The 23,529-nt window shown below is 47.0% G+C and overlaps 1 protein-coding gene, 1 non-coding gene and 1 pseudogene across 3 annotated transcripts in view; all 3 read right to left on the bottom strand.

The window, feature by feature from the left end:
- Positions 1–511: 511 nt before the first annotated feature.
- IGF2BP1 (insulin like growth factor 2 mRNA binding protein 1) overlaps positions 512–23,529 on the bottom strand; it is a 59,374-nt gene continuing 36,356 nt past the window's right edge. The window contains exons 6-15 of one of the 2 annotated variants that reach the window (XM_019028326.4): positions 18,248–18,529; positions 16,603–16,737; positions 15,189–15,311; positions 14,311–14,446; positions 13,137–13,259; positions 12,601–12,717; positions 11,622–11,696; positions 10,666–10,797; positions 10,314–10,427; positions 512–7,302 (exon numbers count right to left, since the gene is read on the bottom strand). In XM_019028326.4, the coding sequence (XP_018883871.1) occupies positions 7,210–7,302; positions 10,314–10,427; positions 10,666–10,797; positions 11,622–11,696; positions 12,601–12,717; positions 13,137–13,259; positions 14,311–14,446; positions 15,189–15,311; positions 16,603–16,737; positions 18,248–18,529 (1,330 nt within the window). In that variant the 3' untranslated portion in view covers positions 512–7,209. Of the gene's footprint in view, positions 7,303–10,313; positions 10,428–10,665; positions 10,798–11,621; positions 11,697–12,600; positions 12,721–13,136; positions 13,260–14,310; positions 14,447–15,188; positions 15,312–16,602; positions 16,738–18,247; positions 18,530–23,529 lie in introns of both variants that reach the window. The other variant, XM_019028325.4, reaches the window with a different exon arrangement.
- LOC129533714 (COX assembly mitochondrial protein homolog) lies at positions 18,536–22,553 on the bottom strand (annotated as a pseudogene).
- LOC115934766 (U6 spliceosomal RNA) lies at positions 20,245–20,348 on the bottom strand. Its single transcript, XR_004070522.1, has one exon. It is a non-coding gene; the product is annotated as a U6 spliceosomal RNA (small nuclear RNA).

Genomic DNA, 23,529 nt, shown 5'->3' on the forward strand with positions numbered 1-23,529 from the left:
GAGAAATCACTTGAACCGGGAGGTGGAGGTTGCAGTGAGCCAAAATCACACCAGTGCACTCCAGCCTGGGTGACAGAGTGATACCCTCAAAAAAAAAAAAAAAAAAAAAAACCCAAATTGGGGGAAAAAAAAAATGGAGAGGGCAGAGTCAGAATAGACCTTTCCCTTTACAGGAAACCCAGAAACACAAGTCACTTACATGTTTTTTTCTTAGGGTAAGTGTTAGGAAGAGTGACACACCCTCGTCACTTCTTGGACAGCTACTTCTCTGCAGTGATGTCCCAACATCTTCTTTAATGCTGGAGCCCTCATTCCAAACACCTGACCTGCCCCCCTCCCAATATGCAAAGCTAATTAAGAGCACGGCACCATTTAAAAACCACTCTTCTGCACATTTAAGAAAAATGCCTACTTTGCATTTGGATGACTCAGGTCCCTGAGAACCAGGGCTCCCATGTTGAGGCTGAGCATCTCAGCTCCCAGACCCAAAAACCCTGAGACACAGACATACTTGTCTTTCAATATAAGTTTCCTTTTATTTTGAAATTGAAACAGCAATATGAAGTGGTTTGTGGCTGAAACAACCTTCACGGGAAAGAAAACTGGAGTGTTCGTTCATCCATCAAAGAACAAACTCCAACGTGTGAGCCAGCTGCCCCACCTCCCCCAAAGCAATGAACAGATTAAAGGATGGGAGGAAGGATACAATCAAAATCGGGTGGTGATGGCTGGCAGATTTCCAGTAAAATACAATTTTCAAAGTTGCCGCAATTACAGAATAAGCTAGCACTCATATTTAAAAAAAAAAAAAAAAACTGTCCCAAGCAGTAGGCCTCCAGCTCTTCCCGATTTGCACTCATCAAAATACATCTTTCCCTCTTCTGAGTAAGTGATGTTTCAGAACTGCTTACAAATCCACTTTGCCTCAGGGGAGGAAGCTCTTTTGATTCACTCTGGTTTTGGGGACCAGGATCAAGATCCTGGAGAAAAGGGAGACTCCAAATGGTGATAGAGGACGTTTATTCATTATGGTAACACATAATCTGCTGAAATTCATTTTGAACGTGCTTTTACATAGCAGTGGCTAACATAAAATCTGCACAGAAATGTTACAAGTGGCTCCCCAGCCCCCATAGCCGGGAAGTGCCAGTCAAGATTTAAGCATCCCCAAAACAAAGCCTTTATTCCTGGGGGGGCTTATTGGCAGGGGAGGGGGGACAGGGGTGACTGAAGTCAGCTGGCTGGGAGGGGAGAAGGGAGAGAAGCACAGGAAGGACTCACTGGCAGGAATAGGGTGGGGGATGGGGTGAGACAGGCCAGGGGCAGACTGTGAAAGCTGTTACCTGTTAGAATAGCTAGCACGTTATCTTAAACAAGTGAAGAAAATCGCCAAAGAGTGAAACTTATTTATGGGGGAAAAAAAAGCTTGGGAAATTAAAACAATCCAGTGGTCACTGGAAAATGTCTCCCTTTTAAAAAAAAAAATTTTTTTTTGGTTTTTTTTTTAATTTTATTTTTTGGAAAGTATTCTCAAGGTAATATTTTTTTCCTTTGGAAAAAGAAATCTTTTTCCCCCCCTTAACCTAAGCAAGTGGAGTTGCCACTACCTAATTTATCTATTGTTTTGCTAAGAGGTAGATAAAACAAAAGTGAAATGGGGCTTCTATGAGGAGGTCCATTAGAGGGTGGGTGGGGAGGGGCTGGGATCGCCCAGTGGAACTCCCCCAACTACAAAGACGGCCTGAATGAGTCCAAGGACCGCGCCCTCAGACTCCCCCAGGGCAAAGGATCCTGCTTCACCTCTTCTCCTTCTAGAGCCAACTGGGCCCCCATTAAAGACTGAAAAAGGGCCCAATGGAGGTGTAGGATCTCAAAGAAACCCTGTTGAAGAGGTCTCAGCTCTGGTTTCCCCAGGCTTCCTGACTTTGGGGCTGTGTGGTGGGTTCCAGGCCAAGCCCCAGGTCTCACTCCAGCCAGCCCCCTCTAGAAGGGAAGAGGCCATTCCTTTCCTCACCATCTGGTCCAACAAAGCTATAGAAAGTGAGAGAGGGACAAGCTGGAGGCCAAAGGGGTGACACATGGGCAAGGAAAGCAGAAAGTGGGGACCTCACGGCCAGCCCTCCCAGCCCAATCGATATGGGGGGGATCCTGGCAGGCCTGCCTGTTCCCCAAGGACAAACCTTTTGTGGCACAAGCCTCAACTCACTTGTCCTGGCTGGGATTCATACCCTTATGCATGAGTCCCTGCCCTTAGTTCCAATCTTACTGTAAGGATTGAGGTAGTTAATCCATTTATACTCGTAGCATCCATCACCTGCGGTTAATCAAAACACATGCTCCCGAGGAGCTTCCTGCTATTTCATTCAAGAAAAAAAATTTTTTTTCTTTTGTCCATCCGGAGTCAACCATACTAAGGCGCCAGCAAAGGCGCCATCAGACTGTGCCCCAAAGCGGTGCACAGGACCGAGGGTCAGGGCTGGGGCTCTCGCCCCTAAATCCCCCTTCAGACATGAGGCCTCCTCCCTGTCCCATACCCCGATAGAGAAGCCTTATGTATCCAAAGGAAAGAAACTGCAGTTTTCAGCTGGTGTTACTCTAAGTCTGAATACAGAGAAATGTTCTGCATCTAAATTGTCGAGTATTTGGAAGGGAAATGGCTTTTATGTCCCCTGGCATTGATGAGGATTTTTCTTCAATCTTCCTGCAATTACTGTGACAGGCTGTGCTGTTTCCCTTCTACTGGTTTTCAAGAAACAGGCAAACAGTCTAGTGGTTTGAATGGCAAAGCCACTAGGATCTCCCCATAAACACTTCAGGGGAAAGAAAGGAGAACCCCCACCCCTGATGAGAGGTGGGAGGAAGGGGTTGCCTAGAGGCACCAGCTTCTCCTGTGGAGCAAGAAGGCTCAAGCAGGCCCTCTGGGGCTCTGTGAGGTAGTTACTAGCACTGCTGGTTCCCAGTTTGGCAGAGGGTATGTCTGGGTTGGGAGGAGGGGAAGGCACCCTTGAGAGCTAACTGAGGCCCCTCCTCACTGCCCGTCTGCCAGGCCTGAAGGGAACTCGGCGGTGCTATCTCTGCAGTAGGGGCAGGGGACAGAGCAGTCCCACAACAGGGAGCTACCTGGAGCCCCAAACTTCCTCTCCTTCCCCAAAGTGCAACCAGGAGCCGACGGACCAATTTCTCGGCTCCCTACCCCTTGGCTTGGCAAACACCACACCCTAGTCCCCCAGGAGCCTCTGAAGGGAAGGGCCTCGCCCTTAGCTCCCAGTTTCCAGGAGGCCTTCCTCCTCAGACAGCCAGGTATGGGTCGAAAGCTGGCTATTGCTTTGATTCAGGAACAGCCTCTCTCAGCCTCTGTCTGTCTGTCTTTGGCACAGAGGAAAATGGACACAGAACCAACTAGAGCATCCCCCTCCAGTGTTCTCTGGGTTTTAAATGGGGTCTTTTCTGCCAATAGTGAGGCATAAACAAGGATAGCTCCCAACTGCCTCCAGAAGGAGGGGGTCAGGAAAAAGGAAAAAAGATTGATAAGGACTGGGAGGAGGGGAGGAAAGTAGAAAAGGGCTATAAAACTCCCTGTCCTTAAAAATGGCTCTCTCCTAACCAGACCCCTCACAGGAGCTGAGTCCACAACCCAAACTGCAAAAGGCAACCAGACCCGAGAGGGGATTAAAGCCATTTGGGGTGTAACTGGCAGATGCAGCTTCAAAGTCAGTCAGTGAATCAAACCATTTTGGTTATGTGTTTCAAAGAATTTAAAAATATATCCTAAAGAGATGGTCCTTTCTTAAAAATATATATGTAGCACACACACACACATATATATCTTAGAGCACAGAAGCATTTTTTTTAAGTCACTCTTCTCAAATCATCCAAATCTCCCAAGTGCTTTTCGCGATAGCTTGTTATCTCACCAAGGATGGGGAAATGGAGGTGCTGAGCAGGAGGGCAAGGAGTTGCCCTAAGACCTAGCCTACGGGGCACAAGAGGGCCCGGCCCACCAAGACAGGTCCTTCATCCCACTAAACCTTAACCACCAAACCATGCTCCTTTTGCTTTCTGGTGGTATAACTTACATGATTTTCCTGCTGGGCAAATATCAACAATGAGTGGAGCCTTGCCTAATCCAAGCAAGTGAAGTTTTCCAGTCCCTTGCCACACACTTCCTGGTCTCTTCTGGGAGCTGAATCAGCCAACGGAAAAGGACTTGGGCTCAAGGTGTGAAGGGAGCAGGCCCCCAAGGAAACTGAACACTGCAACAATCACGTTTCAGGTACTGTGGGATTTTTTTTTTTCTTCCTGATGATAGTCTGAACCAGATATCAAAGCATGCTTGCTGCTGGAAATTCGCTTTAAATTACTAAATGGCCGACGTCTGAACGTTATCTGCTTTGTTTTGGGATAAAGCATATAGAGCCAGAGATGGAAAGCTGGGAGACCCTTTTTATGGTTGGGACAGGTGGAGAGGCTTAACTCTACTGGCCTGATGTGATCCCTAAATGTTTTTCTGCTTCTATTCAATTTGGGCCAGACAATTCTGGGGGCTACAAGGGAATGTCCTAGGGAGAAAATGAGTAGGCAGGAACCTGTCCCAGTCACGTCCCCATATCCCCTGCCCCTCCTTGCCACCAGCCACCCTAAATCAAGAGTTCCCTAAGTTTGGGTCCACTTTTAAAATCAATCAGACCGATCTAAAGAAGACAGGGAGACAGAGGTGGGGGCAGTTAACTAGTATCTGTTTGCCCCTTAGATCTATGGATATAGATTAAGAAGAATAGCAAGACGGAATTGAAATGAAACAATAACAAAAAAAAAAAAAATGAAAAGCATTGCAATGACAAACCAGGTGGACCTCTCTGAGGGCGAGAGGGTGGCCTTGTCTTTTTTCCACGAACGGAATCTCAGCTCCCATATTTTTAGACGGAGAAATATAGGTTTTTTTAAAGGGTATATTTTTTAGTTATTATTTCTCTCCTCGATAAAACGGAGGCAATATTTTAAAATATCTCAACAGCACCACTGGTGGGAAAAGCTGGCTGAGATGCTGTTTAACCAAAGGAGGAAAGAGAGGAGACCAAGGGCCAGGTGGTTGGTTGTTGGGCATTGTTTAACCACTGAGAGCCCCCAGCTCCACTAGGCCTTTTAATCCTATCAGGTAGGATATTCCAGCAGCCGCCAGCAGCTGGGGCTCTAGAAGTCAGAGATCAGGGCCAAACAAGGCTCTGGGCTCTGCCCCTCTGGGCTCTCTCAAACCTGGGCCTTCCCTCTTAGCACTAGCCTCCTCCTAAGGGGGCAGCCCCCAAAGCCTTTCCCACCAGGCCTGTTCTCCATAGAGAGTTCCTAAAGGGTTACTGGCTCATGTTGTAAGAAATTATGAAACATAACTTTCTTGTTTTTTCTTTTCATTAAAAAAATAAAATATTCAAGACTATCAGCTTCTCTTTTGCTTTGCTTTTCTTTTTTATATAAAATATCAGCAAGCCGCAAAAAAACAAAAATCAAAAAAAAATTTTTTTTAATGGGGTTGGGGGGAACAAAAAGGAAAATAATTGCTGAGGTAACTTCATACCTTGAGGTAGTTTACTTCGCACACAGCATTGCCTGACTACGCCCACATGTTGCGGTTGTCTTGTTGTTACTGTTGTTGCAATGTTGAAAGGAGGGGAACTCCACGCATGGGCTTTTCCATATGTAGAGAGGCCTTCCTCCCTTCCCAGCACACTTGATAGCATTGTCCAGGGTAGCTAAAGTGCATTACCTGGCTAATATGCATTGTCAATCAGTATATTAGGAGGAGAGGCCTAACCTCATTTAACTGATGGCTTCTGTCTCCCACAAGGGCTAAACACTCCATGGGATCTTATTAAGCCTGGTAAATTAATAAATTAAGCTTATTTACCCCTTGCTGTACAATGCTGCTGGTATTCTGAATTGTTTTTTAGACACACCTTTCATCATGCTGATAATGATTCATGGAGACAGAAGCCGTCAGTTAAAAATTCCTCTCAGATACAAACAGAAGCAAGTACTCTCCAATTTACTGAATTTGCCAGATGATGGACTTTAGCTTTATCGGGAGCTCAGGGTTGGGTTCCAAGTCCCACCACCAAGGTAACAGTGCCGTGGCTGGGAGTGCCCCACAACCCCTGCCTCTAGGAACCAGCCCTTATGGGAGCACATGGGCTGGGGTGAGGGCACTGTGGCAGCCTTTGGGGCCACTCAAGTCCTCCATGGAACCGAGACTTTATCAAGGGGAGTTAGCATCCCCTTCCCAGTGCTCATATCCAATCATTAAAATAGACTTTAAAAAAATATAAAATCCGCCTGAGAACGATGGGAATCAGGGACAGTGGTCAGCCCCTACCCTGCTGAGCATTCAATACCACCTATGTGCACCTGGACATAATGTGAAACCTACACGGGAGAGGGACATGAATGTGGTGGGGAAGCCCCAACAGAGTGGGGAAATTTCAGTTGTGCCAATTTGAAGATGGTGATCTGGCACAGATCAGCCACAAGTGCACTCCTTTTAAACGTGGATTATTATGTATTTTAACCATCTTTCTCCCCATTTCCCCCTCTTCTTCATTCCCTATTGTACCTATTGGTTAGGGAGTGATTGGAATTAATCTACAGATACTGACAGTTCTTTTCCCTTGAGTCAATACTGTAAGCAAAGCAATGCATTCGTTCGCATTTTTTTCTGGTAGCAATAAAGATTAAAAAATTAGTGTAAATATAGAAAGAGGCCGTAAATGGAGGTATTTTAATCAATTACCCAAGTAGGGGGAAGAAGACTGGAAAAACATTAAGGTCAAGAAATGAACCATCCTTTAAGGCTGATTAAAACACCTCTCTGCATGTTTTTAAAACCTGAAGGAAATTTTATTTTTCTTCCCACTGAGGTGTGATCCACCCTCTTGGTGGGGCCTGGAGAGCTTCTTTAAACAATCCACGTTTAAAAGTGCCTTGCGCTAGAATTTCTGACACCCCGAGGGGCAGACAGTGTTGGGCCAATTGGGTGGGTGTTTGGGGCTGAGAGATCAGGGTTCCTCACTGGAACATCTTTCTCAATCAAGTGGGCAAACCTGATCTACAGCCCGGCCCAGGTGTCCCGGATTCCCTCTCATTCTCAGGCCTGCCGGGGAGAGCACACTCTCGATTTCTGCCCGTTGTTGTCCTGGACTCGAAGGGACAGGGAGGGGCTGGTCACTTCCTCCGTGCCTGGGCCTGGTTACTCTGTCCCTTCTGATGCTGCTGCTTAACCTGGGCCAGGATGTCTCGGATCTTCCGTTGAGCCATCTGCAGCAAGAACAGGCAAGAGGGTGGGTGTGAGACCTCCAAGGAGACAGCCTTCCACAGAAGAGAGGTCATCAGGTCCAGACACAGGCAATAAACAGAACAGGTCACACAGGACTCAGAAGAAAGATAAAGAGGAAGAACGAGGGTTGAGGTGACCTTACATTTCTTTGCCTCCAGTGGAGCCTGAGTATCCCCTGGAAAATACAGCAAACGTGGTGGGTGTTAAGTGGGAGATGGGGTTGGGGGACTTGAAGGAAGGAGAAACAGTAGTATCAATCCATTCATCAGAATTTAAAACTTGACAAAGTTGATAAACATTACCAAACGCAAAACAGAATGCCTAGAGTTTCTAGGCAGAAATATATTACATATTGCAGAGCAGTGGTCCCCAACTGTTCTGGCACCAGGAACTGGTTTCATGGAAAACAATTTTTCTTCCACAGATGGAGGTGGGGGTGGGGAAGTGGTTTCAGGATGAAACCGCAAATCAGCATGCAGTAGTCTCATAAGGAGTGTGCAACCTAGATCCTTCACATGCACTGCGCATCCCTCGAGCACTTCACAACAGGGTTAGCCCTCCCATGAGAATCTAATGCCGCCCTGATCTGACAGGAAGCAGGGCTCAGGAGGTAATGCCCACTTGTCTGCCGCTCACCTCCTGCTGTGTGGCCCGGTACCAGTCCGTGGCCCGGGGTTTGGGGACTCCTGTTGTAGAGGGTCGTAACTTAGGAGACATCATCACAAATCCACGTTTCATGTTAATACCCCAGGACAAGGAATAATATGTCTAGATATGGCCAGGCGCACGGTGGCTCATGCCTGTAATCCTAGCACTTTGGGGAGCTGAGGCGGGTGAATCACCTGAGGTCAGGAGTTCGAGAGCAGCCTGGCCAACACGGTGAAACCCCATCTTTATTAAAAATACAAAAATTAGCCGAGCGTGGTGACGCGCGCCTGTAATCCCAGCTACTTGAGTGGCTGAGGCAGGAGAATCACTAGAACAGGGGAGGCGGAAGTTGAAGTGAACTAAGATTGTGCCACTGCACTCCACCCTGGACAACACGGCAAGACTCCATCTCAAAAAAAAAAAAAAAAAGTAAAAATAAAAAATAAAGTCCAGATATGGGTTAGTCAAAAAGCATAAATACATAAGCTTCACTGTAAAAATGGACAAAATACCCAATCTTTTATTATTTCCTTCTTAAAAGGTTCTTCCCTAAGAATAAAGTTTTATAAAGGAAATCAACTGCAAAATGGGATTCACTTCATAGAATGAAGACCAGAATGTCTCCTCTCCATAAATGAGTGCTTCCTTTCCTGGTTAAAGAGGAAGCTGAGGCTGGGCATTGAGGCTCATGCCTGTAATCCCAGCACTTTGGAGGGTGAAGCAGTGACATCACTTGAGCCCAGGAGTTTGAGACCAGCCTGGGCCACATGGTGAAACCTCATCACTACAAAAAAATACAAAAATTAGCTGAGCGTGGTGGTACCTGCCTGTAGTCCCAGCTACTTGGGGGGCCTGAGGTGGGAGGATCACTTGAGCCTGGGAGGTAGAGGCTGCAGTGAGCTGTGGTCACACCACTGCCCTCCAGCCTGGATGGCAGAGCGAGACCCTGTCACAAAAAAAAAAAAAGAGGAAGTTGATCTAGGTTGGGAAAATAATGTCTAAGTCAATAAGAGGTCCAACTCCATCAACCCTGGCTTGATGTTTTACATAGCTTTTCACTTAATTCTCATTCTGATCAGCTAAAATTGCTTCAGTGTTTAATATTAATATATCCTGGCTTTATGCATCTTTGGATGTATCATTTACTCTCTTTAAAAAAAAAAACGCTGAATTAAAGATTCACATTTACCCTCTTAAGCTTCATTTATAAAATGAAATTGTTGTGGGAATTAAATGAGTTAATATACATAAGCCACATAAAACAGTGCTGGGTATATCAAAGGCATCGATAAATCTTAGATATTATTATTATTATGGCTCTTATTAATACTTTTGTTATTTTATATATATATGTAGTTGAGATGTAACTAAAGCCTCTTGTTAATACTTCTCAAAGGGTTATCAGAGAAAGTTACTTATCCAAGGTCACATAGCAGAAAGGCTATGTATGTGAAGTTTGAGGTCAAAGCTACCTGGCTCCAAAACCTTCATACTTGATGCTATACTATATGGGCACTGGAAGCCAAAAAACCAAGAGCCAGTTTGCCCCAATTGCTCTAGCAGCCCCAGCAGACCACAAGCCTGCTAAGATCTGGATATCTTCTATGAATTGTAGGAACTGTGATCAACAGTCTCCAAAGCTCCTTTCCAGTTCTAACAATGATGGATTTAAGACTTTAGGAAAACACCATTAGCTGCCAACCACCTGTTTGCTTGCCTTGCTGAGGTTCAGCAAAATATGAACCTGATATTGGCCTTCCCTTCCATGCTCTGGAGCCTGTCCGAGTGCTGAACGGCAATGATGAGTTCTGGGAAAGGAGTGGGAGGGTGGAAGAGCAGAAACCAGGGAGAGAACAGCCATTCTGCGAAAGGCAGAGGGACTACATTTCAAAAATGCCATCAATCCAGGGTGTCAGTACTGTTATCATTATTCCATGAACAAAACTAATCTTCTTTCATAACCAGTGCAGAAAGGGGTTAGGGAGGGACTAACGTAGAACATATATAATATATATATATAAAATATATATAATATATAAAATATATAATATATATTTACATATAATATATATTCATATATGTTATTTATATATATAATGTTATACACAATATATGTACATTAAACTTGTCAAATCACTTTCCCTAGAGAGTAATAAGAGGTAATATGTCATCTACACATCCCACTTCTGCACCTGAAAGAGGGCAATAACCTAGCCTAGAGGCAGGCAGATGTGGCTGAGGCCCCAGGACTTGTCAAGGTCATGAAGGTCAACCTCTGGAGTCTCTGCTTCTCTGCTCCCTGGGCTCCTGCAGCCCTCCCGCAATGGGGGAGCACCATATGTACCTGACTGGCATAGAAATGTCCGATGATTTTCACGATGACCTGGTCGTTCTCATCAGGGGTCTGGTCTCTTGGTACTACCACCTCAGCTGCCGTCAAATTCTGCAATTCGTTCACCTGGGGGTGGCCAGAGAGGAGCTCAGGGTGCCATCAAGAAAGCATGGGTGGGGTTGGAGGGAGGAGCCAGGGTGACTAGTGGGGAGAACCTGGAAGAGTCAGGACCTGAGCTTGGGGAGTAGAATCAAGTAAATGAGCAAATCAGGAGTCCTGAGGTTGAGCAGTACAGGAGACCAGAGAGAGCTGCTGAGATTGGAGACCAAGGCCCAGGGCTTTCAACCTGGCCCTCACAGCTCACCGTTTTTCCACCTTTGCCAATGACCCGGCCAGCTGCTGATGCTGGCACACGTATGTGGGTCTCCAGCTTCACTTCCTCCTTGGGACCAAAGAAGTTCTCCTCCTTGAGTTTGCCATAGATTCTTCCCTGAGCCTGAGAAGAGGAGGTAATTGTTAATCAGTGGTTCATATATCTGTGACAAAAGAGAAAAGTGGGAAAAAGGAAGCTCCAGCCCATATTTTCTGGCCCACAGGCCCTCCCCATCCTAGGCGGGCTAACCATCTAAGGCAGGTGAAGGGCAAGGCTCAGGTGGGCAGCTTGTCAGCATTCCTTCTGCTTAGCTATCATACTGGAGACCCTGGGTGGAGATTATGAGTTATAAGTAACTGAATAAACACTTCCCAAGGGAAAAAATAGTTCCCAGAGGAATCTAATTCACAAGCTACAAACCAGACCTATGGAGTCTGGACGTGGCACTGACCAGCATTTCAAGGCCCTGAATGGCAACTAATCAAGTCACACAGAGCGCAGGCCTCTCTGACTCTCCAGTGGCCCAGAGAGCTGTCCCAGTCCTCTATCCTCACATATGTTAGGTTAAGCTAACTGATGGTTCATTTTTTGGCTGTCTGATCAGAAGTTCAAGAACCTTAGGATTTAGTGGGGACATAAAAGATGAGAATTTGGCATTAAAGGCCTTCCTTAGAAATGACAGCAGAGTGCAAATAAGATGCCCTCAGACTTCTTTCCTTCCCATCTTCTTCTGTGGACCTTAAAAAGGGAAGACGAAGTCAACAGAAATCCAGTTTGATGTCAATTTGAAAATAGCTCTGCAGCCCTTTATCCTGCATGGAAGGCTTAAAGATGTGATGAGGACTTGACGGCTAACGGGAAACTGCCCCAGCCTTTTTCCTACCTCAGGGGAAATACCCAACCTCAATTCCTCCATGTTCAGCTTGGAAAACAATAAAGACCAAAACCTTGAATTGGGCCTCTGGCGGTCCAGTGATGATAACCATACGAACTTTGGAGTCAGGTGTTTCGGGTGGTGCAATCTAAAAAGCAAAAAGCTAGTCAATGAGGGACCCTCTATGGGAAGACCCCCACCATGTCCACTTCATCCAGTTCCCCTTCTACCACCCTTACTCCCAACTACCCATTCTGAAGACTTAGGGGAGGAAGAACAAAGACCCTGAAGCCCACATCATTACGCCTTCACACCAGAATTATTAGGAGGGCAGAGGTGGTCAGTTAGAAGGATTGGCTTCAATGACACTTTCTAAGTAGGGCCTCCTGCCCCCTCCACCTACCAATCTCCCAGAGAGGTTTCAGTGGAGTCTTGCCAACAGGCAAGGACACAAATGAAATCACCAACGGATAGAGGGCAGTGACTGCACCTCCACTGGAGAACAATCAAGGTTTTTGCTCAAAGCTTTTAAGACAACTAAAGCAACTGGATTTAGGTTGGTGAAACTCTAACAGCATCCTTGTTTCACTATGACAGATTCTCCCTTCTCTCTCCCCTGGACCTTGGCCAGGGAAGGTGACAGACAACTAACACTTACTTGGTGTTAGTATGTGAGCGAAGGGCTTTGGCTGCGTAGCCTCATAATATTGTACTGACGAGGAAAGTGAGGCTCAGATCATATAGTGTATTGGGGGAAGGGGTGATGAGATGGATCTTGGATTTGAACCCATCAATTTGTGTTAGAACCTAAGTTCTCTTTCTACGTTATAACCCTGCCCCTGCCCAGCCTGAAAACCCAGAAGCACTGAAGCCATCCCATGGGGACCAAGCAAGGTCAAAAACAAAGAGGACTTCGATTCCATGGGGGAAAGGTCCCTCATATGACACACAGAATTCTCAAATGAGTAGGGGGAATATGGGAGAAAGTGCAGAGTGATAAAAGCAGAGCCCCCTCCCTTTCCAGAAACAGGAAGACCCACAGAGCAGATCACCTTGATGGAGGCGCTGGCAAACCGGGAGAGCTGTTTGATGTGCTGCCCCTTCTTGCCGATGATGGCGCCCACTGCCTGGGCGGGGATAAACACCTGCACCATCTCCTGCTCGGGAGCCTGCTGCCAGGATAGGAGGCGTTGTTACCAGGGGGCCCAAGTAGCATGGCCCAGAAACCCTCCACTCCCCTGCCTTGCATCCTCAAGGAGGAAGGAGTACAGGCACCAAACCGCCACCCTGGGCTGCCAAGGGATGCTGTGAGCTCTTTAGCTCTTCCTATGCCCAGCAGGGCTAAAGGGAAGAGGCCAGGAGAGAGTAAGGGAACAGTGCTGTCTATGCCCTGGGAGCATTCTAGGCAGACATTTGGGAGCCTCAGAGCCAGTGGCCAGGAGCGCTGGAGAGGAGGGATGCCTCTGAGACCTTCCTTCCCTCTCCCTGCAAACTTGCCAAGCACCCAACTCCCAGAGCATGCTGGGTCCCCCTTAAGGGAGGCCACATATGGGCCCAGGGGTCCCGTGTAATAAGATCTTCCACCTACCATAAAGGAGCTATAGGGAGCAGCCCCAGTAACGCTGCTGGGAGGCGGCGGGACTGCGCTGGATGAGGCTGGGAAAAGACCTACAGCAGCCAGGTTCAGGCCAGGGATCAGGTGAGACTGCAGCTGGGGAAGAAAGGTGAGGAGGAAGAGTCAGCACACCCTGACAGGGGCTTGTGTGTGACCCCCGCTGTATAAAAGGCGAGTAGCCCCAGAGGGAAGTGGGCCAAAAACATGAATTACATACTTTTCCACAAAAGCCTATTCTGTGCTTTTCATACACTCTCACCTACACACTTCGGGTGTGGAATTTTAAGTGATATGATGTTCTCACTGGACTAACGGCTAGCAATTGCAACCAGAAATGCCGAACAGTTGTACACACTCAGGAGTCCTTCCTCTCTGGCTGTTCAGACTGCTGGAGACAGACAATAGACCCATGACACAGTACTATAATCCCCCTATATGAGAAAAAGGCGTGGAAACAGAGCTCCATTGGACTTCTAGAACTCTGGTTCTAAACATTTTTGGTCCTGTACCCCAACCCCAAGTCTCCTTTAAAAATCAGATGAGTTGTGTGCAGTGGCTCATGCTTATAATCCTAGTACTTCGGGAGGCCAAGGTAGGAGAATCGCTTGAGCCCAGGAGTTCTAGACCAACCTGGGTGACACAGCAAGACCCTGTTTCCAAAAAATAAAATTTTTAAAAATTAGCTGGGCATGGTGGTGTACACCTGTAGTCTCCTAGGTACTTGGGAGGCCGAAGCAGGAGTATCCCTTGAGCCCAGGGGGTCAAAGCTGCAGTAAGTTATGATTGCGCCATTGTGCTCCAACCTGGGCAACAGACCAAGACCCTGTCTCAAAAAAATAAAACAAAAATCAGATGAAAACGATGGACCCCCTCATTTCAATAAAGTGCACACAAACACAAATTGTACACATACTTGGAATCACAGGACTCAAAGCCCAAGATTGGACCCCTACTCTAGGAACCAGGTGAAGAATCCTTGCTAATTAAATACTATTTAAATACTATTTCTGATAGTCGAAGTCCAAAAGCATCAACTAAAGCTCCAAGGCCACACAGCACAGGGCACATGTCCATCACCCTGCACCCCACAAGCTGCTGTTGCTAAGACTCAGGAAAGGATAAGCAGAGGGTACTACCCAGCACTCACGCTCATGGCAGCCACATCATTCTCATAGGCCTCCCGAACTTTCTTCATTATTTCCTGCTCGGCCCTGCAACAATTCTCGATGGCCCCCTTCACAGTGATGGTCCTCTCAGGGTTGTAAAGGGTAAGGTCTTGCAACCTGGCAGAAAGAGCAGAGTTGTGTCCTTTCACTGGCAGGCCAGGACCAGGCCCCGGCAGGAACAAAGACGAGAGGCCAGCTGAGTCACAGGCCCACCATTTCTGCAGCCTATTCAACTTCTGGCAAATAACCCTGCAACCCCAGTCTTTGGTGTTCCCAGTTTGTAACCAGGGCAGGGAGTAAGATGGAGGGAGATGCCAACACCTAACTCAAACTCCTCTGTTAGCAATGGATCCAATCTCAGATTATGGTTGTGCCTCCAAGTTTCCCCACTGATTCTACATAATCCATGTCCTATACCTTTTTTGGACAAGAGCAATTACTTTGCCCACAGGTTAGTCTCTGAAGAAACGAAGCACACTGCTTGCAGGAGCAGCCCACCGCAGACAGAAAAGGGCCAAGGTCACTTCTCACAGTGACAGACAAGCCTAAAGCCCTGAGTCCCTGGCTCCTAGCTGCAGGCTGTCCACGAGCCACAGGGAAAGAGGGCTGTGAAGTGGTTGGACGTGGACTGTAGAGGCAGCACCTTACAACACCCCCGCCCCATATGGCAGTGGGAATGGGCAGATCCAGTCCTTACAGGGATTTTTTAAATGCTCTTTACCACTTCGACTGTTTTTCTTCAAGAGGCAGAAAGAGCACCCATTTTAAAAGAGCACATGTCAAGGTTCCATGATGAAATACTGACCCTGGCCCCCATGCATCCCCCACTCATAAACAGGGAAATAGAAGAGAGCCTTACGAGGAGATGGTGATTTTTGTCTCAGTATCTTGCTCTACCTTCTTCAGGTTCCGTCCTTCCTTGCCAATGAGACGCCCTACAAAGTTATTATGGGCCAGGATCTTCAGGGGAACCTCGTCAGCCCTTGGGAAGACAAAGGAAGAAGTGGAAGACAAGAGTTCCTTCAATTGTGGGCTTCATGAAGACTCAATCACCATGCCACCCCAGACTTGGCATTTCCAAGTAAAACATCTCAAAACTTATCAAACTGTATACTTTAAAAATATGTATGATTTATTATACATCAATTGAACATCAATAAAGCCAATTTGTTTTATTTTATTTTTTGAGACAGGGTCTCACTCTATCACCCAGGCTGGAATGCAGTGGCACTATCAAGGCTCACCACAGCCTTGACCTTGTGGGCTCATGCGATCCTCCCTTCTCAGCCTTCCGAGTAGCTGGGACTATACGCACAGGCCACCACGTCCAGCTGATTTTTCTATTTTCTGTAGAGGTGAGGTTTCACTATGTTGCCCAGGCTGGTCTAGAACTCCTAGCCTCCAAAGTGCTGGGATTAGAGGCATGAGCCACCGTGCCCAGCCAATAAAGCTATTCTAAACAGCACAAGTGTGTAAAGGAACATGTGTAAGCAGATTCCTTGCATCACTGTTTTCTGATAAGGAAAAGTTTAAAACAATTTAAACACCCATCAAGAAATAGGAGATTGATTACACGAACTATGAATAGCTATACTGTGGAATTCTATGCAGCTATAAAAATAATGCGGTCTGTCCATATGTACTAATATATGTGCTGATACAGAAAATGAAAAAAGTATAGAACAGCCTGTTCAGTGTGATTCTCTCTGAGCTAAAACACATGTGCATACATGCACACGTGAATACACACAGGCACACATATCCATACATGCAGGCACGCAGACACAATATACACACACCTGTGAGTGCACAGAATTTCTAGGAGGTCATACAACAGGAATAAGAAGGGATGGGGTGTGGTGGCACACGCCTGTAATCCCAGCTCTTTGGGAGGCTGAGCTGGGTGGGTCACTTGAGTCCAGGAGTTCAAGACCAGCCTGGGTAACATGGCGACACCCCATCTCTACAAAAATCACAAAAAACTAGGCAGGTGTGGTGGTGCATGCATGTTGTCCTAGCTACTCAGAAGGCTGAGGCGGGAGGATCCCTTGAGATCCAGGGGCAGAGGTTGCAGTGAGCTGAGATCATGCCACTGTACTCCAGCCTAGGTGACAAAGTCCTGTAAGAAGAAAGATTTTATTTCTCAGTTTACATCTTTTTGTGCAATTGCTGACTGTATTTCTTATATGTCTGTATAAAAGCTTGAAAGTTGAGTTGGGGAGGCTCAACTGGACTAGCAGTCCCTGAAGATCCAAGAAAAGCTGGAGACTTACGTTTTGGTGTCCTTAGCCTCTTTATGCATAATCTCCAAGATCATCTTACAAGCAGAGGAGCAGCCCTCAGGGGTGGAGTGCACACTGATGGCTTTTTCAGCTGCACCCGCATTCTCCTTCCTATGCACGTCTATCCTGGGGGCCACAAGGACAAGGCTGGTTAGTTGTCCCCAGTGATACCAGTACTTCAGGCTCCCCACCCCACTACCCCTCCTAAGTCAAAGGCATAGAACCTGCTCTTCTTGAAACAAGGACAATCAAGTACAACTTTGGGAAGGGCAATGAAAGGATGGAGAAATATGACCCGTCTGTTACTCTGGATTCTGTCTCAGACCAGCAGTGTCTCAATCCACAGGTGGTTGGTGGCCAGGCACGGGAGCTCACGCCTGTAATTCCAGCACTTTTGGAGGCTGAGGCGGGTGGGTTACTTGAGGCCAGGAGTTTGAGACCGGCCTGGCCAACATGGTGAAACCCTGCCTCTACTAAAAATACAAAAAAATTAGCTGGGTATGGTGGTGCACACCTGTAATCCAAGCTACTAAGGAGGCTGAGGCACAAGAATTGCTTGAACCTGGGAGGAGGCTGCAGTGAGCTGAGATCACACCACTGCACTCCAGCCTGGGTGACGCAGTGAGAATCTGCCTCAAAAAATAAAATAATAAATAAATAAATAAATAAGCAGTGGTTGGGGACAAGAACACAGCCTATGACACAAATGCAGGGGTGGGAATTACCAGCCCACAGCTCCAAAGCTTCATTTCCGCTTGAATTCCGTATGTCCCCCTTGAAACAAATATAAAGAGAAGACACAGTGCCCCCAACTCAAAGTAAATAACAAGATTTACTATGATAAGGACATAATATGACCTGTTCTTTGCCACTGAGTACACTGATCAGATATAAAGATTAGAGAAAAGGCCGGTTGTGGTAGCTCACGCCTTTAATCCCAGCACTTTGGGAGGCTGAGGCGGCCGGATCACAAGGTCAGGAGTTCGTAACCAGCCTGACCAACATGGTGAAACCCTGTCTCTACTAAAAATACAAAAATTAGCTGGGCATGGTGGCACGCGCCTGTAATCCCAGCTACTCGGGAGGCTGAGGCAGGAGAATTGCTTGAACCCGGGAGGCAGAGGTTGCAGTGAGCCGAGATCACACCACTGCACTCCAGCCTGGGCGACAGAGCAAGACTCTGTCTCAAAAAAAAAAAAAAAAAAAAAAGATTAAAGAAAGAAGGTAGCAGTAGCAGAATGGGAGATGGGACACAATTATGAGGGTCCTAATTTTGGACAGGTTGGCCAGCCCTGTTACCACACTAAGTGATTATGAAATCACAGAGCACTGAGTTGCTGACTCATCAAAATGAGGTTTGCTTGGAGACTTTTTTTATGAAACTTCACATGAGAAATTATAGAATCTCTCTTGCTAATACGAGTGTGTGGCCTAGCACCCCAGACCCATTCTCCCTCCCTATCTGCCCTCCCTTTCCCAGGAGGCTGCTATTGGAAGCAGTGACCCCTGAATGCTCCAGGCAACATTTCCTAAAAGGTAAATGTTGATGTCTCCAGCATGCTTCCAGGAGGCCTCTTTAGGTACCAACCACTGTTCCCTAGCACCCAACCTCCATTCCCCAAGAGCCAAGACTCACTTGGACTGGGTCTGTTTTGTGATGTTGCGGATGGTGGCCCCCTCCTTGCCAATAATGGCACCCACATACTGGGTGGGCACCAGGAGCCGAAGGGGGATGTCCACTTGCTGCTGCTTGGCTGGGGCCCCCGCTGCCACAGGTGAGCCCTGGCGGGGCTGACCCCGAGAGCCAAAGCCCCCTCGGCGCCCATTCTCAGGTCCCTGTGCTATCTGCTCATCAGGGATGTAGGAGACCTTCAGGGCATGGTTCTCCAACTGGTGGCCATTCAGCTTCATGATGGCTCTGGGGACAGAGTGAGAGTCTACAGGTCATTCCAATCCATGCCAATCATACCAGATGCTCTCTTGGCCAAAGCACTCTAGTAAGTTACAGCTTAGAACACACTAAAGAAAAGGAGATAGTCACCTGCCCACTACCTCCACCTCCATTTTTCACAACTTTCCAGTCTAAATGGCATCAAAGACTTCAAAGGAAAAGTAAATAAATACAGTGTTCCCTAACAATTAGTTGGGATTTATTGTTCACAAAGGCCTTCCACTGGAACCATCAGAGAAATGGGCTTCCAGTCCAATAGAGAGTATAGGGTTCTGCCAGCCTAAAAAGGAAGAGCAAGCCATAGATCTCAAAGTACTCCCATGCCAATTGGAAAGCCTACCACAGACCTGAAGAGGCTCCACAAAGCTAACACATACACTTCCCGGATTGAGGAATCCCTACTACAGGGTGAGGAAACCAACTGCTAACTACTACATACTCCTAACTTTAGAGATGATGAAACCAAGGTCAAAGGAGATTGAAATGTATACATGTAGAATTCAAATGTTAATCCTGCCCTAATGAAGTGTGGGGTTTATTTTCGTTTTTGAAATAAAAGATCTTTATTTCAGATAAAAATTAATATTTCCATAATTAGGATAAAGCAAACACACATTCTTGAGTCCATTATTTAAGGAAATTTATACTATAAATGACTTCCATGAATATTAGAGTTCCTGAATATCATTTGAATATTTGCCTACAGGCTTATGGGAAGTTTCTGTAGCCTTCTCTTTGTAGAAATTCCAGTTTTTCTGAATTCTTCCTTCCTTCAGGTATTCCATTTTGCATTCTTCGTAAAAGGCTGGATCATTATAGTGAGCAGTTAGACGTCCTTTCAATAGAGAATTTTCTTTCCAGCATTTTCCTACCGTAAGGGTTCCAGAGTTCTTGCAACATTTGGTAAAATCTTGAAGTTGTTCAGAACACCTCATTCTGGCCTTTTCTCTCATTATTTTAGGGATCCAAACAACTTTTTCAACATGTCTGAGATGCTGCTTCAAAACTTGAAGCGTCTTCCCATTGTTTTTTATATAAAATTCAAACTCCTTGAAATGCTTGAAATGGTTTACATGACATTTCATAATTCACAACTGAAACCCCTCCATAGCCATGGCACACACTCCTCTTTGATCTCAATTCTTTCTTGTGGCCTTTGCTTAAGCCACTGTTTTTTGTTTTGTTTTGTTTTTTTCTTGAGACAGAGTTTTGCTCATTGCCCAGGCTGCAGTGCAATGGCGTGATCTCGGCTCAGTGCAACCTCCGCCTCCCGGGTTCAAGCCTCAGCCTCCCAAGTAGCTGCGATTACAGGCATGCGCCACCATGCCCCGCTAATTTTGTATTTTTAGTAGAGATGGGGTTTCTCCATGTTGGTCAGGCTGGTCTCGAACTCCCGACCTCAGGTGATTCGTCCGCCTCGGTCTCCCAAAATGCTGGGATTACAGGTGTGAGCCATCGCGCCCGGCCCAAGGCACTGTTTTTCAAATTTCAGGGCAACCCATCAGAGAGTTGTTAAATTAATCTGCCAGGTTGAACGCCATCGTGGCGGGTGTTGAAGCAGCAATTGAGGAACTCTTCTAATGAGCTGCTGGTGCACAAAAAAAAACAAACATGCAGTCTCGAAATTTTAGCTCCTCCGCAGTCCCCCATTGTTTTTTTTTATTATTATTTATTTTTTTATTTTTTTGATGGGACGCTTCACAAATTTGCGTGCCATCTTCGCGCAGGGGCCATGCTAATCTCTGTACCGTTCCAATTTTAGTATATGTGCTGCCGAAGCGAACACCTCCGCTGTCTTTTGTGCTACCTCTCCTTCCAGAGTCTCCAGAGACCCCTAACTGCCCACTTGGCTCTGGAGCCACAATCTCGCAACGCTCCCCAACCCAATGGGGTCCGCCAGCGTGGGGCTGTAATACCACACACCACCAGCAGATGCCGCAGCCCCAACACTTCACAAAGCTAACTTTCAAAATTACCGCTGGCAGCCATTTACTACCTGCTATATACTTGCCAAGCTCTATGCCGGTCGCTTCCAGTCAACCCCGCACCAGTTGGCCCAGCTGGGAAATGCGGCCACCGTGAGGATTAAGTTAGTAAAATGGTACACAGTGCCTTAAACAGTGACCGGCTGGCGGTGTCAAATTACCAGGCCGAGACCAGCCTGGAGCCGCGGCCTCCACTCCCGCCTAGTGCAGTCCCGGGCCCTCCCACAAGGAGGTCCGGCCCCCGGGGTTGCCTTCCAGCCAGTTGGGGCTTTTGCCCATTTTCCTATCGCCTGCCACCAAGCCGCTGCTATGTATCCCGGCTGGAATCTGACTCCCCCTCCAGCAAAGTGGTTGGGGGCGGGCCCGGGTCAGGGAGGCCACATCACCAGCTTCCTGCAGGAACTTCTAGAAGGCGAACAGCCCGGAAAATGGCACGGGCGGCTGCCCAGGGGAGACCTCGGAGGGCAAGGCATCCCCGTTCCCAGGTGCCCCAGCCACCCCCACCAATGCAGGTGCACGCCCACAGGGAGGCGCCACGTGGTGGGGCCCCACGTGTGTGTGGGGAGACTGCGAGGCCCCAGCCTACCCACCGCAGGCCACTGCCCCAGACCGCTGCCACCTCCCAGCGCACCTCGCGTCCGCGTCTGCCCAGGCTCCCAGGGCAAAGATAACTGAATTAGGACACCAGTATTCCAATCTTAGTTCTATTGCTCACTAGCTACATGAAGCAGGAAACTTACAACCTAGTCTAGACCTAAGTCTCATCAACTGTAAAGGAAAACTGATACTTGTGCCCCTGCCTACCTTACAGCTAATACATTTAGGTCTGTAATCCATTTTGAATTAATTTGTGTGTTCAGTGTAAGGTAGAAGTCCAAATTCATCTTTTGTCATGTGGATATCATCGAACTGCCCCAGCATCATTTGTTGAAAACACCTTATCTTTCCTAATAAACTGTCTTTTTAGCACTTTGTGTGAAAATAAAAACAAAAACCAGCCGATCATAAACGTAAAGGCTTTTCTAGGCTCTGAATTCTATTCCATTGATCAGTATGTTTATCCTGAAGCCAGTACCACACTAATTTGACTACCGTAGTTTGATGTAAGTTTTAAAATTCGGGAGTTTAATTCTTCCTTGTTCTCATTCAAGACTGTTTAGGTTTTTCTGCATTTCCTCAAGATCAACTTGTCAATGTCAGCCGAAACTGCATATCTTACGGGATTTATGTGACAATCACAAGTGAAAACATGTAATAAATTAAGGGATTTGTCATTTTTACACCTATTAAGTCTGGCACCTCCTTTGGTTGAATCCACCTCTGTGGATTCCATCTTGAAAAGTTTTGTGTTTTTGGTTTTTCGTTGTTTTTTTGTTTTGTTTTGTTTTTGTTTTTTTTGAGACAGGGTCTTACTGTTACCCAGGCCAGAATTCAGGGGCATGATCTCAACCCACTGCAACCTCCACCTCCACCTCCACCTCCTGGGCTCAAGCAACCCTCCCACTTCAACCTGCTGGGCATGTGCCACCATGCCCAGCTAATATTTTGTAGTTTTTATAGAGATGGGGTTTTGCCATGTTGCCCATGCTGGTCTTGAACTACTGAGCTCAAGCAACCCGCCCTGCATCGGCCTCCCAAAGGGCTGGAATTACAAGCATGAGCCACCAAGCCCGACAGCATTTTTAAAGATTTTGAGGTTTAAAAAAAAAAAAAAAAGGCCAAGTGTGGTGGCTCATGCCGGTAATCCCAACACTTTGGGAGGCCAAGGTGGGCGGATCACCTGACGTCAGGCGTTCAAGACCAGCCTGGCCAACATGGGGAAACCTCGTCTTTACTAAAAAATACAAAAAATTGCCAGGCATGGTGGCAGACACCTGTAGTCCAGTAGTCCCAACTACTCGGGAGGCTGAGGCAGGAAAACCACTTGAACCCGGGAGGTGGAGGCTGCAGTGAAGAGAGATCGCACCACTGCACTCCAGCCTGGGCAAGACTCCATCTCAAAAAAAAAAAAAAAAAAAAGACAAACCATGATATAATTCTAACACTTTGGGAGGCTGAGGTAGGAAGATCGCTAAGGCCAGGAGTTTGACACTAGCCTGGGCAACATAGTGAGACTCCCATCTCTAAATATTAAAAATTTTTAAATTGGCCCAGCATGGTGGTGCATGCTTGTTATCCCAGCTACTTTAGAGGCTGAGGCAGGAGTATTCCCTCAGCCCAGGAAGTTAAAGCTGCAATGAGCTGTGTTTGCAACACTGCACTCCAGCCTAGGCAACAGGGAGAGAGTGTCTCAAAAAATAAAATAATTATTTTTCTTTTAACCGTGGCAAAGACATAGGAATCGGAGACAGAATGGCTTGCTTACCACTTGGAGACTAGAGTCTCAGTATATTTGGTATGTCTGTAAAATGGGGCTGAATAAGATTGAAGGGAGGGCACAAGCATCATCCATTCCCAAGGCTGACACTGGTTAGAAATGTTAATAAGGCAGCCGGGTGCGGTGGCTCACTCCTGTAATCCCAGCACTCTGGGGGGCTGAGGTGGGTGGATCACTTGAGGTCAGGAGTTCGAGACCATCCTGGCCAACATGGTGAGACCCCATCTCTACTAAAAATACAAAAATTAGCCAGGTGTGGTGGTCCACACCTGTAATCCCAGCTACTCAGGAGACTGAGGCAGGAGAATCACTTGAACCTGGGAGGTGAAGGTTGCAGTGAGCCAAGATCACGCCACTGCACTCCAGCCTGGGCGACAGAGTGAGACTCCGTCTCAAAAAAAATAAAATGAAAATTAAAAGATTAAAAAAAAAAAATTAGCCAGCCAGGCATGGTGGTGTACACCTGTAGTCCCAGCTACTCAGGAGGCTGAGGCACAAGAATTGCTTGAATCCAGGAGGCGCAGGTTGCAGTGAGCCAAGATTGCACCACTGCACTCCAGCCTCCTGTACGACAGAGTAAGACTCAGTCTCAAAAAAATAAATAA

This window comes from Gorilla gorilla, chromosome 4 (genome assembly GCF_029281585.2).
Source record: "Gorilla gorilla gorilla isolate KB3781 chromosome 4, NHGRI_mGorGor1-v2.1_pri, whole genome shotgun sequence".
NCBI lineage: Eukaryota > Metazoa > Chordata > Mammalia > Primates > Hominidae > Gorilla > Gorilla gorilla.